Source organism: Rhodnius prolixus, unplaced genomic scaffold (genome assembly GCF_049639745.1).
Source record: "Rhodnius prolixus isolate KJV_2025 unplaced genomic scaffold, Rpr scaffold_3, whole genome shotgun sequence".
NCBI classification, from domain to species: Eukaryota; Metazoa; Arthropoda; class Insecta; order Hemiptera; family Reduviidae; genus Rhodnius; species Rhodnius prolixus.
In genome coordinates, this window is record NW_027411603.1 from 40,579,072 (window position 1) to 40,593,088 (window position 14,017).

At 30.5% G+C, this 14,017-nt stretch overlaps 2 protein-coding genes across 35 annotated transcripts in view; one reads left to right on the forward strand and one right to left on the reverse strand.

Annotated features, from left to right (window-relative positions):
- The window catches only part of LOC141452756 (uncharacterized), a 47,416-nt gene extending 39,864 nt beyond the window's left edge, over positions 1–7,552 (forward strand). Inside the window, exon 3 of the mRNA XM_074125164.1 lies at positions 7,255–7,552. Within this exon, the coding sequence (XP_073981265.1) occupies positions 7,255–7,311 (57 nt within the window). The 3' untranslated portion in view covers positions 7,312–7,552. The remainder of the gene's footprint in view (positions 1–7,254) is intronic.
- LOC141452757 (uncharacterized) overlaps positions 1–14,017 on the reverse strand; it is a 119,738-nt gene that overhangs the window by 35,915 nt on the left and 69,806 nt on the right. For 23 of the 34 annotated variants that reach the window (XR_012457580.1, XR_012457577.1, XR_012457572.1 and 20 more), the window contains 5 exons: positions 13,471–13,560; positions 13,270–13,392; positions 11,783–12,004; positions 2,821–2,931; positions 234–315 (listed from right to left, as the gene is read on the reverse strand). The gene's annotated coding sequence lies outside the window, so the exon portion shown is untranslated. The remainder of the gene's footprint in view (positions 1–233; positions 316–2,820; positions 2,932–11,782; positions 12,005–13,269; positions 13,393–13,470; positions 13,561–14,017) is intronic. The other 11 variants (XR_012457588.1, XR_012457568.1, XR_012457587.1 and 8 more) reach the window with 5 other exon arrangements.

Genomic DNA, 14,017 nt, shown 5'->3' on the forward strand with positions numbered 1-14,017 from the left:
TTTAATAAAATAGAAGATTAACTAGATCTAATTTGGAAAAAAGAATGAGATAATATGACAAGTAAATTATTAACTGAAATGAAACAGTCTCAATACTCCGAACCTCTAAGCTTGCCCATATGTTATCATATGAAAATCATAAATCCAACACCAATATCACACATTGTGAAAACTCAATTTTCTATTTTTTTTTAGGTATAAATTTAATTATTCTAAAAATTATTTCAACTAACCTTCGAATTTAACTAAATGAATAGTAATGTGAAATCCGTCTGCGACCATGAAATCCGATCGGCAACTGGAAGGAAAGTCCGCCTGAAAAAAAAAATTGATATTGCTTTATTTAGTTACGTGAATAAATGAGCTCCCTTCAGTATTTGAACAACCTAGGATTGCTATAGAATCTTTTGCTATAGAATACTATTGACCAGTCAAACTGAGTAGTGGCATCATGGAATCAGAAAATATATTTAAATAGTGGTAGTACCAAGAGAATTAGTTATTAATCTCTTGGTGGAATTACTAAGAGAGTTAGTCCCGGTCCATCAGTTGGGAGAAGTTGTTTATAACGCAATTCAGACCAGAGGCTATAATACTTACAATACATATTCTGATATTCTCATACTCTCTCTCCAGCTCAGAGAAGATCATTAGCCTCCAGCAAATAACTAATATAATGTATTTCTAGTTCATAAATATAACTTACTTCAGTTCTTATTCTTGTAATATTGTTAAAGCTAGCTCGTTATTAACCGTACGATAAGTGCTTAAATCGTAAATGTAATAATTAATGTAATTCTAATTCGGTTTTGTGCAGTAATAAAGCATACCATTTACGATCCACCTTTCCCGAAGTAATCACAGCTTGATTAAAAACAGTAGTGGAATGGCTAATATTTGAGTTTACTATTTTATTTACTGTGTAATCAAGGCGGCACGGTAGCCGAGCGGTTAAGAGGCGAGACCTGCAAAGCTAATATGCATTTGATATTGGGTTCGATTCCCGGTCTTAGGCCTTCGATTTTATTTAAAGGTTTATAAAAGAAATTTACAGTGAAGTATGTTTGCTAGTCGCCTCCGTCCAAGACTCCTAATAAACTACCTAATTGGTAGTTGGGCGTAAAGCCCGCCTGAAAAAATAGGCAATTACTTTACTTTACTGGGAAATCAACTACGATGATCATTACAACCAAGGATTGACTTATTATTATAAACATTAATTAACTAGTCTTAATAACATTTAGAAGCGCCAGTGAACAATTCATCAAACACAAATAGGTAAAATTTAATACTAATAAAAAAAAAGGTCAGGTGGTTATTTTGTAATAATCATAAACTGCTATATTGAATTTTTCTCGCATGTTAATGGTAGCAAACAATGTAGACTGACAATCCTCGGATTAATTTATTTTCAATAACAAAAATATAAGGTTCTTAAATGTTTCCAAATCTATGAACAACCTCAAGACATAGACAAACATAAAAGCTTCTTTTTTATCAGTTTATGCTAAAAATGTCAACAAGTTTTATTGTTAAAAGTTCCAATGATGAGTTTTTCTATTTATAAAGTTTAGTGAATAAGACAAAAATTGCTCTTTAATTTGATTTTCATTGCTACAAATATCTAATGGCAAGCCCTAGCAGAAGTTCGACAAGTCATATTTATTCAACTTCTGAACACATAAAATACTTCTTAGTTGGTAGTCAATACATATATATCCTTATTATAATTTACTTTAGATGTGAGCCATTTACCCAGCACATAAAACCTGTTCTAATACAATAGATCAATATAAACTATTACTTCTTTTATCTTGTCTTCTATTACCCTAAATCAGCATTGATATTACATTGAAGATGATGACGGAGCCCTGGAAAGCATTCAACCTCAGTTAAGATGACTTTCTAACTTTAAACATTGTAACTTACATCACATTTAAGTATATATACCATATTAATAGAAATATTTAGGGAAGGAATTAGCTCAGATTAGCTGATCATGGACCCAGTTGTCTGCCCTTAGATTTTTTTCTTCTTAAGAGCCTCGTACTATACCTCTACAGTAACTTACAGTAAATAGGCCATTAAAAACATTCATTCTCGGAAAGAGAGAATATAAAAGTAATCACCTATTCAATCTCATTTGCATTTTAACGTTTTCTATATCAGTATTTTAGTATATCAGGTAAGGCTCTCATTGTAACGCATGTTTAAAAATATTTACATCTGTAGATTTTTTGGGTTTCCTAAAAATTAAGAGTTCAATATCTAACAATTTGGATAATTGGTAATGTGCAAACAAGATCACAAAAACAATAAATAAATAATAAAATAAATAAATAACAATTTGGAAGTAATAATCATGCAATTATTTTCAAAAGATAATAGATCCCGTTAAAACCATTCTACTCTTTATTACTTTTTATAGCAGCTGTTGCAATTTAAATCTAACACACTCATTCTTTAATAAGGAGTCCTTTAAAATGTATTTTTATTTTCTCTTACTCATTATATTATACTTTAAAATACTAAGAGCTTTTCTTTTATGCCAGAATTGAGTAATTTGAGCTTTTGTTAAGTTTTGCACAAAACTTAAGGTATCAAATATCGTTTGGGAGTTGCAGCTAGAAATAAAAGCAACCTGTTTTCAATAGGGCGGCGAGATATTTGAGATGTTGACACTCTCGAAAGCATTTAAAACTTGATTATTGCAAAGGCTTATTTAATAAACTTTTTAATTTGGCATGAAACAACTCTAAATGGAACTATACCTAGTTTTCTGCAGATGACATTAATAATGAACTTTTAAGAATGTATTACCTCATTATCAGTGGTAAGTCACATAGAAATCCAAATAGCTACCTGCTCATAGATTTTTTTTTCTTTCTAGTAGTTTCCAACTGCTCACTATTCAGAGATGGACAGCGTCATCTGTATCGAGAAAACCATTAGTTTGGTAAACAAGCTTCAATAGCCATTAATCTCAGATGTTAACGAGTATAAATAAATGTATATGTAGAAAAACAGAACCGAAATAATAACTATGTTAAGTTTACAAAGGATTTACGTTTAAGATCCGTAAACCGGAGATTAACCAAAAGCAATTATATAACCTAAATGAATGAAAAATGAAAATTAAAACATCATGCAGTTTTAAACACATAAAGTTCCTTATGAGAAAAGTCAATGTAGTTTCAGTAACTTTCAATAAATAATTTGAAACGTACCTCAAAATGTTTTCAACAAATTTATTTCGGTCGTCTAGAATTTTTTTTGTGTGTGCTAAAAACAAATAAATGTTGTTCATTATTATTATTTCTAGTGAAGTTTGAGGCGTTTCAGATTTCTATCTCCGCTTTAAAAGGTTTTAGTTAAAACAGTACAAAAATATAAAATTTCTATTGTTAGTTTTTTCTATTTCATGAGGTTTGCTTAGTAATATCCAATTTATATCGTTTAAAATTGCATAAGTTGGATTATTTACCAAGTCAAGCGCAAGGCCTGTTATTAAAAGAGTGTTACAAAAGACTGAGTTTTTTCTTTCATCAAGTGGTGGAACTTTGAAGGAGTGGTGCGATTATAGTTGGTTCCCAATGGGCGAGCTAAACTCTATTCAACACAATTGTGGGTGTTCATTTTCACAATTGTATACTGCCCACAATACCTCTCTTTAGACAACAGAAAAAAAAGTTCTTCTGCAGCATAGTAGTCAAGAACCACACACTTCTCATCGGTTAGCATAAAACATTATGAGCTGGAATTGGATCTTTTTTCTCAACACCACTTATAGTCCAGACTCATATTTTTTTTTCTTTTTTTACTACACAAATGTAGATGAAAACAAGTTGTTAAACTTACTTTTTTATTATCATAAAACATTCGTGGTTCAATTATTAAGTCAAAGAATGTGTCCTGTTCCTCTAGGTACCGCAGCCAGAGAGAATTACTATACCATCACTGTCATCATGATAAACAAAGAGGGATTGAATAATTGGCACAGGATTATATTTTCACGAATAAAGGGGCGGATTTGGTGTAGTGGTTATAAGTTCGGACTGCTATGTGGGAGATCCCCAGAGCGAGTCTAATCTTTTAATTCAATTGGTAAAATATGAACAGACATTTATGAGTCTACGACACCTAATTTGGTAGTAAGGCGTTAAGATTCCCTGAATAAATTATACATACCTGTATATTACTTAATCGAATAAACATTTGTTGATTTTTTTTTTTAAATGCTCATCCCAGAACGCAAATACTTTTGTTACGCCCACAGTTAATGCACTTGATTTCTGAGCAAAAGCGCGGAAAGGGTTAGAAGTATTTTTCTAATAACATTTCTTGTTTGATCATTTTGTAAATACTTTTTTTATCAAATACATAAACTTGTTTTGATGTTATTAAAAAGTTATTATTGAAAGAAAAAAAAAAAAAAATAGATAACAAACAAACAAATTCTAAGATCACTAATAGAGAGACTAATCTTCAAACACATTAAACGACGGCAAAGATTTTATGTTGCAATAAGCGGCAACCAGCAGGATAACCAAGATTTAACATAAAAGTCCTAGGATCTCGATAACAGTCAACAAAGTAAATAAGGTACTCTGCAACAGTAGAGGTTAGTGCTTTCAAAACTTATATATATATATTTCGTTTGCACAAAGCTAATCAACTTTTGTTTTTCATAATAGAAAAAAAAGAAAGTTTATTTTAGTAAAGGTCGTAAATGAACAAGAATATAGTTGAAAATATGATTAGAAATAAAGGTCGGCGCCAATATAGATCAGTCCAGTTACCCCATAAACATAATCAGACTAGAAAATTGTGCTGAGACTGGAATATCGAAAACTGCAATGGCAAAACTTGGCCGCCCTAGCTTACCCATAAAATATGGCTGTTGACCTCAAAGAAAGATGAGTTTTGCCTTAATTTTTCTTTGTTTTTGAGAGAATTCTTGACACTAATAATATATTCTAAAAAAAATTAAGCTGTTGTTTGTACTGTTTTAAAAGAGAATTTAAATGCAAATGTTGTAGTTAAAAATTAATTAAGAAAATAAATGATTATGCTGTTTTTCTATTTCGTAACTTTCATGTTGGTAAGACCTAATTATTATTTAATTAATATTATAAATCTAAATAGACAATTTATAGAGGTAGCATAGGACCCGCTATTATCAGGTTGAAGCCACTTCCGAGTTAATTTCCAACAAATAAAAATTGCATCTGAAAATAATCAATGATCCAGCGAAAACTTGTTTCCACATATTACATATTATTTCTTGTAATAATTTTTGCAACAATACCTATATATTGTATAAGAAAAAACAATCTGAATGAACATCTCATTCAGAGATTTCTCCTGCAAGAACAAGATCTAAAAAGCTATACAACCCATTTAGACATCGTAATGTTTTTAGGAATACCAAGTATTTTTGGATAGCTTCTTATGTTTACAGCGCTCAATATATTAATGAAAAATAAAAGACAGCCTTATCTTTTCAGTCTATTTCTACTTCTGTCTTTTCCCTTTTCTACTCTCAGGAAATAATAAATAGGCTCTTCAGTGTTCGCTCGCTCGGTTTACTTGCTCATGAATTTCTTTTGTAGCTCAGAACAAAGAGCGTGATTTAATGCAAGTAATTAAAATGCATGCTTGAATCATTTGAATACAAGTATGAGTAATGTGCAACAGTAATTGTGTTTGTATAAGAGCACATTGTACTGAATTTCTATTTTCCATATTTCATATGATTACTCTGCTGAATGTGTACTTAATACTTCTAGTTGAGACACAAATTTACCGCTTCTATTTTCAATGTAGCTAGAAAACTTTATGAGTAGTCACGAAATCGTACATATAAACACTTGTTGCGATTTTTACTGTACTTGCTATAAGTAATTTCAAATATTTTACACTTTTTTTCCATTTCTACAAGGATAATTAAATGTTTATTAAAATGTCACTGGCACAACTGAAATAAAAGGTGCAAGAAAATAGTGGATGTGTAAATTTAGAAAATGAGGTTTATTCAAGTAAAGTTATCACCTATTCTTTCTTTACTCTTAGAGTAGACTATTTTTCTCTAATTCCTCAGAGGGTAATTTATTCTTAATAATATAGATCATAGAGAGCTCATCTCCACTGTTCTTCATTTATTTAAAATAATAATAATAAAAAAAGTAAAGTGATCGCCTATTTTTTCAGCCAGGGCTTAACGTCCAACTACTAATTACGAACGGAGGCGACTAGCAAACATACTTTACTGTAAATTTCTTTTATTAACTATTAAATACAATCCAAGGCCTAAGACCGGGAATTGAACCCAGTACCACAATGTATATTAGCTTTGCAGGTCTCGCCTCTAACCGCTCGGCTACCGTGGCGCCTTAATAATAATAATAATAATAATAATAATAATAATAATAATAATAATAATAATAGTAATAATAATAATAATAGGACGCTAATGACCAAGACAGTAGAAGCACAAAAAATAATAATAATAACACTAATAATAATAATAATAATACTAGTTGCGTACTGCTGCGTTGCCAGTCTCTTTCATAAATTATTTTTTAAGCTTCTTATACATAGCTTGCCAATATTTTTAAATTCATTAATCATGCTGATAGCTGTTAAAGTTGTTGGTAAAAAAATTTCTAATGAGAGTGCGTTAGCCTCACCAGTTTTAATGTTCACCAAGTCTCACACTATTCGTACAAATAAAGTAATTATTGGATATAATACGTAAAATGCAAATAACCAAACACCAGAATAAACAGTTTAAATGATAGATGAACAGTGAAAATAATGAAAAATATCTTCTATACAGCTAGTTGATTGATTGTACAAAAATTATAAGTTCTGAAGAAGGCTGGCGATATAGCCGGACCGCAATCTGTACAATTATAAAAACTAATAAAGAATAGTGGTGGCTACCTTCGGCTTTATGTTATTAACAAAAGAAATCGCTTATTTTGTCGGGTGAGGATGGGAGTCCAAATACCAAATTAGGTGTTGTGGACGGGGAACAGAAGCATACTTTTTACAACTAACGTTTTTTCTGATAAATAAAGAACTGAACTGAGGATCTATCAATTGATACCCACTCTCAAAAACCCTTCCCTAAACTTTTTACGCTTATTTGATTAATTTGAACAAATTGTGTTCTCTTCAACCTTCTTAAAAGTACAGAATGAATTAATTGGAACAGTTCAATACAAAAAAGGTTTAATTTGTGTGTTTCAGGAGATGGGCTGGGACTTGCAGGGAGGCAGGCTCCTCTCTGAAAATGATGATGACTGAAGCAAAAAATACAACTCCACCCGAACCCATCGTAAGAAAAAATATAAATAAATGAAATTGTTCATACAATTTTTTAGTCAAAATTTTGTTTTCTTATAACAAAAAAACAAAATTATTGTATTCTATTTATAATATCTATAGTATGTTTATTAATATTGTTATTTCTTATTATTATCGCAACAATTTCAAATACTGTCATAGTTACATATGTCTACAATAAAGTGGTTATTTTTACATTGAACAGTGGTATTTCAATCATGTTTTGGAGCTGTTCTGAAAATACTACCCTAAATACAAATTGGTTAAATAATCTTTCTAAGTTTATACATATTTGTTCACCAAATCGCTAGAGTACATTCAATATTAATTCATTTACCCTCCAAGAAATAATTTCTAATATTTTAAATTTCAGATTCTAAAATTTAAAAAATTAAATTACTTAATATTTCGTTTAATTTCTAATCATGATTTTCTAAAGATGATTTGAAGCAATGAGGTATAAAATAATTTATATCAAGTCCCTGCAAAGAATACCTGAAAAAAAATACAAGTACTTGCGTACTTGCTGAAACAAGAACTGTTTAAATAAAATATTAATAAACTTCATAAGACAAGCCGTATGAGTAAGTTTCCAACAAGCTGAAAAAAGCAAACTTAAGAACTCGTGATGTGAATAAGTTTCACTTTATTACAAAACGAAGTAACTAAGAATTGCGCTGTGAAAAAGATAAACAGATTCTACTATTAAATAAGCAAAACTTCGGTAATATTATCTTCGGCTTAATAATCAGCTTGCTTGTTTACTTAAATACTCGTCAGTTGCATCCACCAATTTCATTGGTTTGAGTGGAAAGAATAAAATTTCTATAAATAAACAACTCAAATGTTCTATAATAAATCTAAATAAATTTATCTCTCTACATAAATGCTCCTTATAAATCTTAAGAACCAATCAATACAAATGGTTGGAAAACCGAAAATCAGAATGAAAGTTCAATAAAAAAAGGTAAACCAGTATACCTCAAACTCTCTTGATAAACTTACTTTTAAATAACCCTCGAACTTCAAAGGACCAAAATTTGACTGAGAAGCAGACTGTTTGTAGATAAAGATAAAGATCAGCAAGGAACTACTAGCAATAGGCTGAGTTGTGCTCACAGGCAAGCGCAAAAGAAACCTTGTACCTTGCTGTGCAGATTATAGATTATAGGATGTAGGATTATAGGAAGGCTATTCTGAACTGCACTCATGGCTACTGGAAGTATTGCTATCTATAAACAATGTGAATTCAGTTCTGATTCAATTATCGGAGGAGGTCCTGACCTTTAATTGCATAGCTGAGGATAGTCGCAGTTCCAAAGGGATTCATTGAGCTCGTTGTACTTTTCCTTAGCAATGAACTTCTTGTCAGATATGTTTAAGCGAGACAAACATGGAACCTTAAAAAAAAGGATCACTTCTATTTGAATTTGGATGATGTAAAACTACAATCTTTGATTCCTGAGAAACTGATGGAATTGATTCGAGTAATGCTGTACTTTACCACTGATATTAAAACTGTCCGGTAGGACAGTTGTATAAGGGTTGATCGTCAAAAACTGCAGGAAAAAGCGTAACGTTGAAAAACACCCAACTTTGACAATTTTTTTCTATTTTGCTATAAAAGATAAAATTCCCAAATTTTCTTTAAAATATAGGGCAAACCCTCCTTTATAACTGTAATTTTTTTGCAACAACCCAAATCTAATTGGTTTCCAGAAAAAAGTTGCCGAAAATGAGCAAAAACGGCTTTTTCAAAAAATGTTCTTGTTCTTGTTCTTGTTCTTGTTCTTGTTCTTGTTCTTGTTACCTTTTTTGTAAACTGCGTAGCGCCTAAACGCGCGAACCGATTTTCATGAATGAGGTGTCATTCGATTCGGAATTTTATGTAGATGTGCCTTTTGGGGGTCTCGACGCTGTACACCGAATGGGAGAGGAGTTAGCCCCCTTTATGTAAGGCCCCCTTCAAAATTATTATTACTAATTACTCTGTAAATCTTAGCCCGATTTTGATAAAATTTGGTAGGATGATGGGGTTAGGGCTCCCCTACGTAACATTAAAGCGACGATCTGCTCTTACACTTGTTAAGCGGAAGTATAGCAATCGTTTCAAATTATCGACAAGTGAACCGATTTTCATGAATGAAGTGTCAATCGAATCGAAATTTTGTACAGATTTGAACTTTAAAAGTCTCGACGCCGTGCCTCATAAGGAGGGGAGTTCACCCCACCCAAATAAGGCCCATTCTAAAACTATTATTACCAATATTTCTATATCGCTTAGTCCGATTTTGATAAAATTTAGCACGAAGAAGTGGTTAAAGCTCCTCTACTTGGCTGTGAAGTGCCATCATGCTCTTACACCTACTAAGAGGAAGTATTGCAATCGATAAAATTATCACTGAGTGAACCGATTTACATCAATGAATTGTCGTTCGATTCAAAATCTTTGCTTCTCAGCCTTTTAGGGAGAAGTACTGTAATCGCAGTTTATTTTTCTTACTCCTCTTAAAAGGAAGTACTTAAATCGCAATTTAATTTTGCTATTTACGTACAAATACCTTCCTATTTTATTCAAAACGCTTTCTCAAAAAAATTGTTATTGAGGATGGTTTGTGGGCCGCAACTATAATCATTCTTTAAAAAGATCTCTCCAGTGGTAGTTACGGTAGTAACTTAACACCTTATCAGGTTATAATGATAGAATTGCTTATTCTAAATTTTAAAAAAATCTGTAAAACAGATATGTAACTTTGCAATATAGACAAAAAGGAAAATCTATCCAAAAGGTACAAAAATCTCTTTAACAAAAACTTACAGTTTAAAAAGTTAAGTATAATGGTTGATTAAACGCCAAAAGGTACACAAATCAGCAAGTACCCAACATTTCATTAATACTTCATTGATATTATTTAAGTAATTTTACTGCATTAATTTTCATTAATATTTTTTAGAATTTATTAGATGTCACAGACCCTTATGCTGGCCAGTTCATTCATAATATTTTTTGTTATAATTATGATAAAATGTATATTATAACTTCGTTATTAAATAGGTACTTTATTTTAACTCTATTCCAAATTATTCTTCTGATTTATCTTTAATATGCTTTATTCTGAAGTTGTCACATATATGTACATGCATGTTAAAGTAGAAAAAGACAAAGTTAGAGTCGGCTACTGTTTAAATTTGAATCTCGGAGGATTTAAAACAATATTTTAGTATTGAATTCGTCTTACCGAAATATTCGTGAGCACAAATAACACACAGTTAATAACAAGTAGATTGTGCAACAATAATTATTCATTTCTCAATTGTAATTTAATTTAGTCCCCCTAATTTTATTTATGCATATTTTATTTATTTTATATTACATATATACCTAGAAGAACACCTAGATTGAGAATGTAATTGAAGAAAACTATATTATTTGCGGATAAAGCCAGATTAATTATTACCTATTATTATAAACGTTTGACTACTACATAAAGTAACAATTACATTAATCGAAGAATGAACTTAAACCGTCGATTTTTGTTTAAAAATAAAAATAAATAAATAAAATCATTGATGTATGTTGGTGTAAGCATTTTTTAAAAACAGTTTTTGAATTTTTAGCCTCATATTTTTTTATTTTTTATAACGTTTTCTTTTTAACCTGCAATTAATAGTTTGATTATTATAGATAAATAGATACTACAATCAATCTACAGTGCTACTTGAACATATATTTTGTAGATGAAAATGGCCAGCATAAGGGTCTGTGACATCTAATAAATTCTAAAAAATATTAATGAAAATTAATGCAGTAAAATTACTTAAATAATATCAATGAAGTATTAATGAAATGTTGGGTACTTGCTGATTTGTGTACCTTTTGGCGTTTAATCAACCATTATACTTAACTTTTTAAACTGTAAGTTTTTGTTAAAGAGATCAAAATAGTTTTGGGTTAGACTAGTGTATCATAATAGGTCAAGGATAAAATTTTTGCTTTTCACTAACTAGTCCGTTACTAAGCCTTTTCAAGTTATGGTCATAATGAAGTGAAGGAGACATATTTTCTCTTTTGAAGAAACTCTCAAAACTGCCCCGCTTTTAGAAAAAAAAGTACTATCAAAAGTCATTTTATAATATCTTGTTGCTGCAAACGAAGGTAAAGAGAAAATACTTAAAAACTTAAATGAAGATTTGTATCTCTTTTTACCATCAAACCCAAATCTATTGTATAAGATTTCCCTTTCTTTAATTCATTAAAAATAAATATTTATATAAAGGATGGTGCAATCTTGTGGACCCACTAACTTAACTATCGGTTTTGACTATGTTTGCCATTATCGTTTTATTTTTAGTAAAATTCAAATATTTTATCCTATGACTCTTTAATCCGAGGAACCTCACTTTTACTAAAAACAATGTCTTAAGTATTAACCGTAAAGGTATTAGCTGAGTGGTTTGTACTCTTCACTCACACGCCAGATTCCAGATTCAAGTCTAACGGTTCCTTGTTGTTTTATTTTCTTAAAAGCGTCTCACAGCTCTGAAATGCTGATGGTAAGTATTTTTCTTAAAGGGAGGTAATAATCCAGATGCCAGCCGTAAAACCGACTTTGAAAAAGGCTGCAGGCCTAAATGACCTCAGATGTTGATGCGCCTGATAAAAAAAACAAAACAAAAAATGTTTAATAATCAAGAATATTAGTTCAATAAGTGTCATTTAACAATAATAATAAGGTGCTATATAGTAGGTAATCATGCGCTGTGTATAGATTGATCAATAATTACTGCAGAATTGCATCACTGGAGAGATAATGTTACAGATAGGTAGGTGATTGTTAGCTCCACTCAAATTTAGATCAATCCACTAATTTCTATTCAGTATGCTAAGTGAATTCCAGACGTTTTATTTAACTGCCGAATGAGTGCAAATGAATTTTGACAAATATATACTATATTTAAAATATTCTTATTTTATGTTGGAGTAATTCAATAGAAGTAAGCTTTGTTAATGTAATCTTTATTAAAATAAATTAATGAAAAAAACTGAATTATTCGCCCAACTAATTTATTAAAAATATTGTTGTTAAGTAAAAATGTGAATAATTTCTACGATTCTATTCAAATCCTAGTGGTAATATTCATAGTTGTGAATGTGCGAATAAAAAGAGCTGGTGCTTACCAATGCCGCAGGAGATAAAGGTCTAAGGACCGCCTTTACATTTACAAGCCAAAGGAAAATATCTTTATTTATCGACCAAGCTATACATCTTTACGTATCTACTTAACCACTTTAGGTAAGGTAAACATTTTCTAATTCTTCAATAAACACATCAAAAGAAGCAAAACTTTTCAATGTATCAATGAATGACTGAAAATTTGAACAAATAACTGACGGATTATTAACTTTAAAAAAAAAATAAATTAATTAAATAAAAAATAAATTAAAATTTTGAAATAAATTAATAAAAACTCTAACTAAAGTTTGTCAATGGTTTTTTAAATAAATTGAAAAAACAAAAAATGCACAGATTTGGCAAAGTAATGGACATAAGGGATGTTTTTAAGAAACTTATTACAAATAGTTATAAACAAGGAAATTAAAACTTGAATTCGCTTTAAATTAAAACGAAAACCGTTGGTGTTGGAGGTGAATCTAGCGACAAAGATTGGGAACTTCAAGCAGCCTACAGGTGACATCTTAATTTGGTAGGCTAGGAATATGGTTAATAAGATTCGTTACGAACTACAGAGGATACACCAAAGATGTACAAAGAAGTAAAGGGAACCGTAATGCACTTGGCCTTAAATTTGAATTATACATTTGACATATTAGTACAAGCGTGAAGAGATAGAAACATTCCTCTTATGCTCCCTAACTTCCTATATTTACAAAAAAAAAGTGATAAATTGAAGTCTTACCAATATTTGCAGAGACTGTAGAAGTAATAAGTGTAACTTAGATGGTACGAACTTGAATCGGATGTAGTCACCAAAGGTAGCAAGTGGTAGTATAACAAAGTTAAAACGCTTCGGACCGCTCTCCTTGAACAAGTATAATTAGATGAAGTTAACATAAGTTCGGTAAGAGGAATTCTTAGTAAACAATATTGATTTTGTTACCAGACCATGTGGTGCGCTGGAAGCTGATGATTAGTTCGTTAATAATACTGCTTCTACCAAGATGCTGGACGTAGTTTTACAATCCATGTCCTGCCACAAGAAAAAAGAAGACTCTTCCTATATCTCATTAACTCTAAAAGAGAGAGCTGGCAATAGTCTCAATAATCCAAAGATGCATGTTTGAAAAATAATCCAGAGATGCATAATAAAGTTTCCAAATTCTTCAAATCTATAAAATTACTCACTAAACATTATGTTAAGGTCAAATAAAACGACATGCTTTAGTGTATTATTACTTTAGAGGTAAAGGGAAAACTTAAAAATTAAAAACTATGAGATTCATACGTCAGGACGTCTACTTCATTCTCTTAATTTTTATTGATGCATTTATAAAGGAATAAAAATAAAAAGAAATATGATTAACACCTCGCTCGAAGGATCAATTAAAACCAAAAATCGAGTAATATACTCAGATCTTTTAGAAATGTTCAGGTTTAAGTACTGAAGGAAAGCTAGATATATTTTTTATATTCTTAAAATTGTAGTG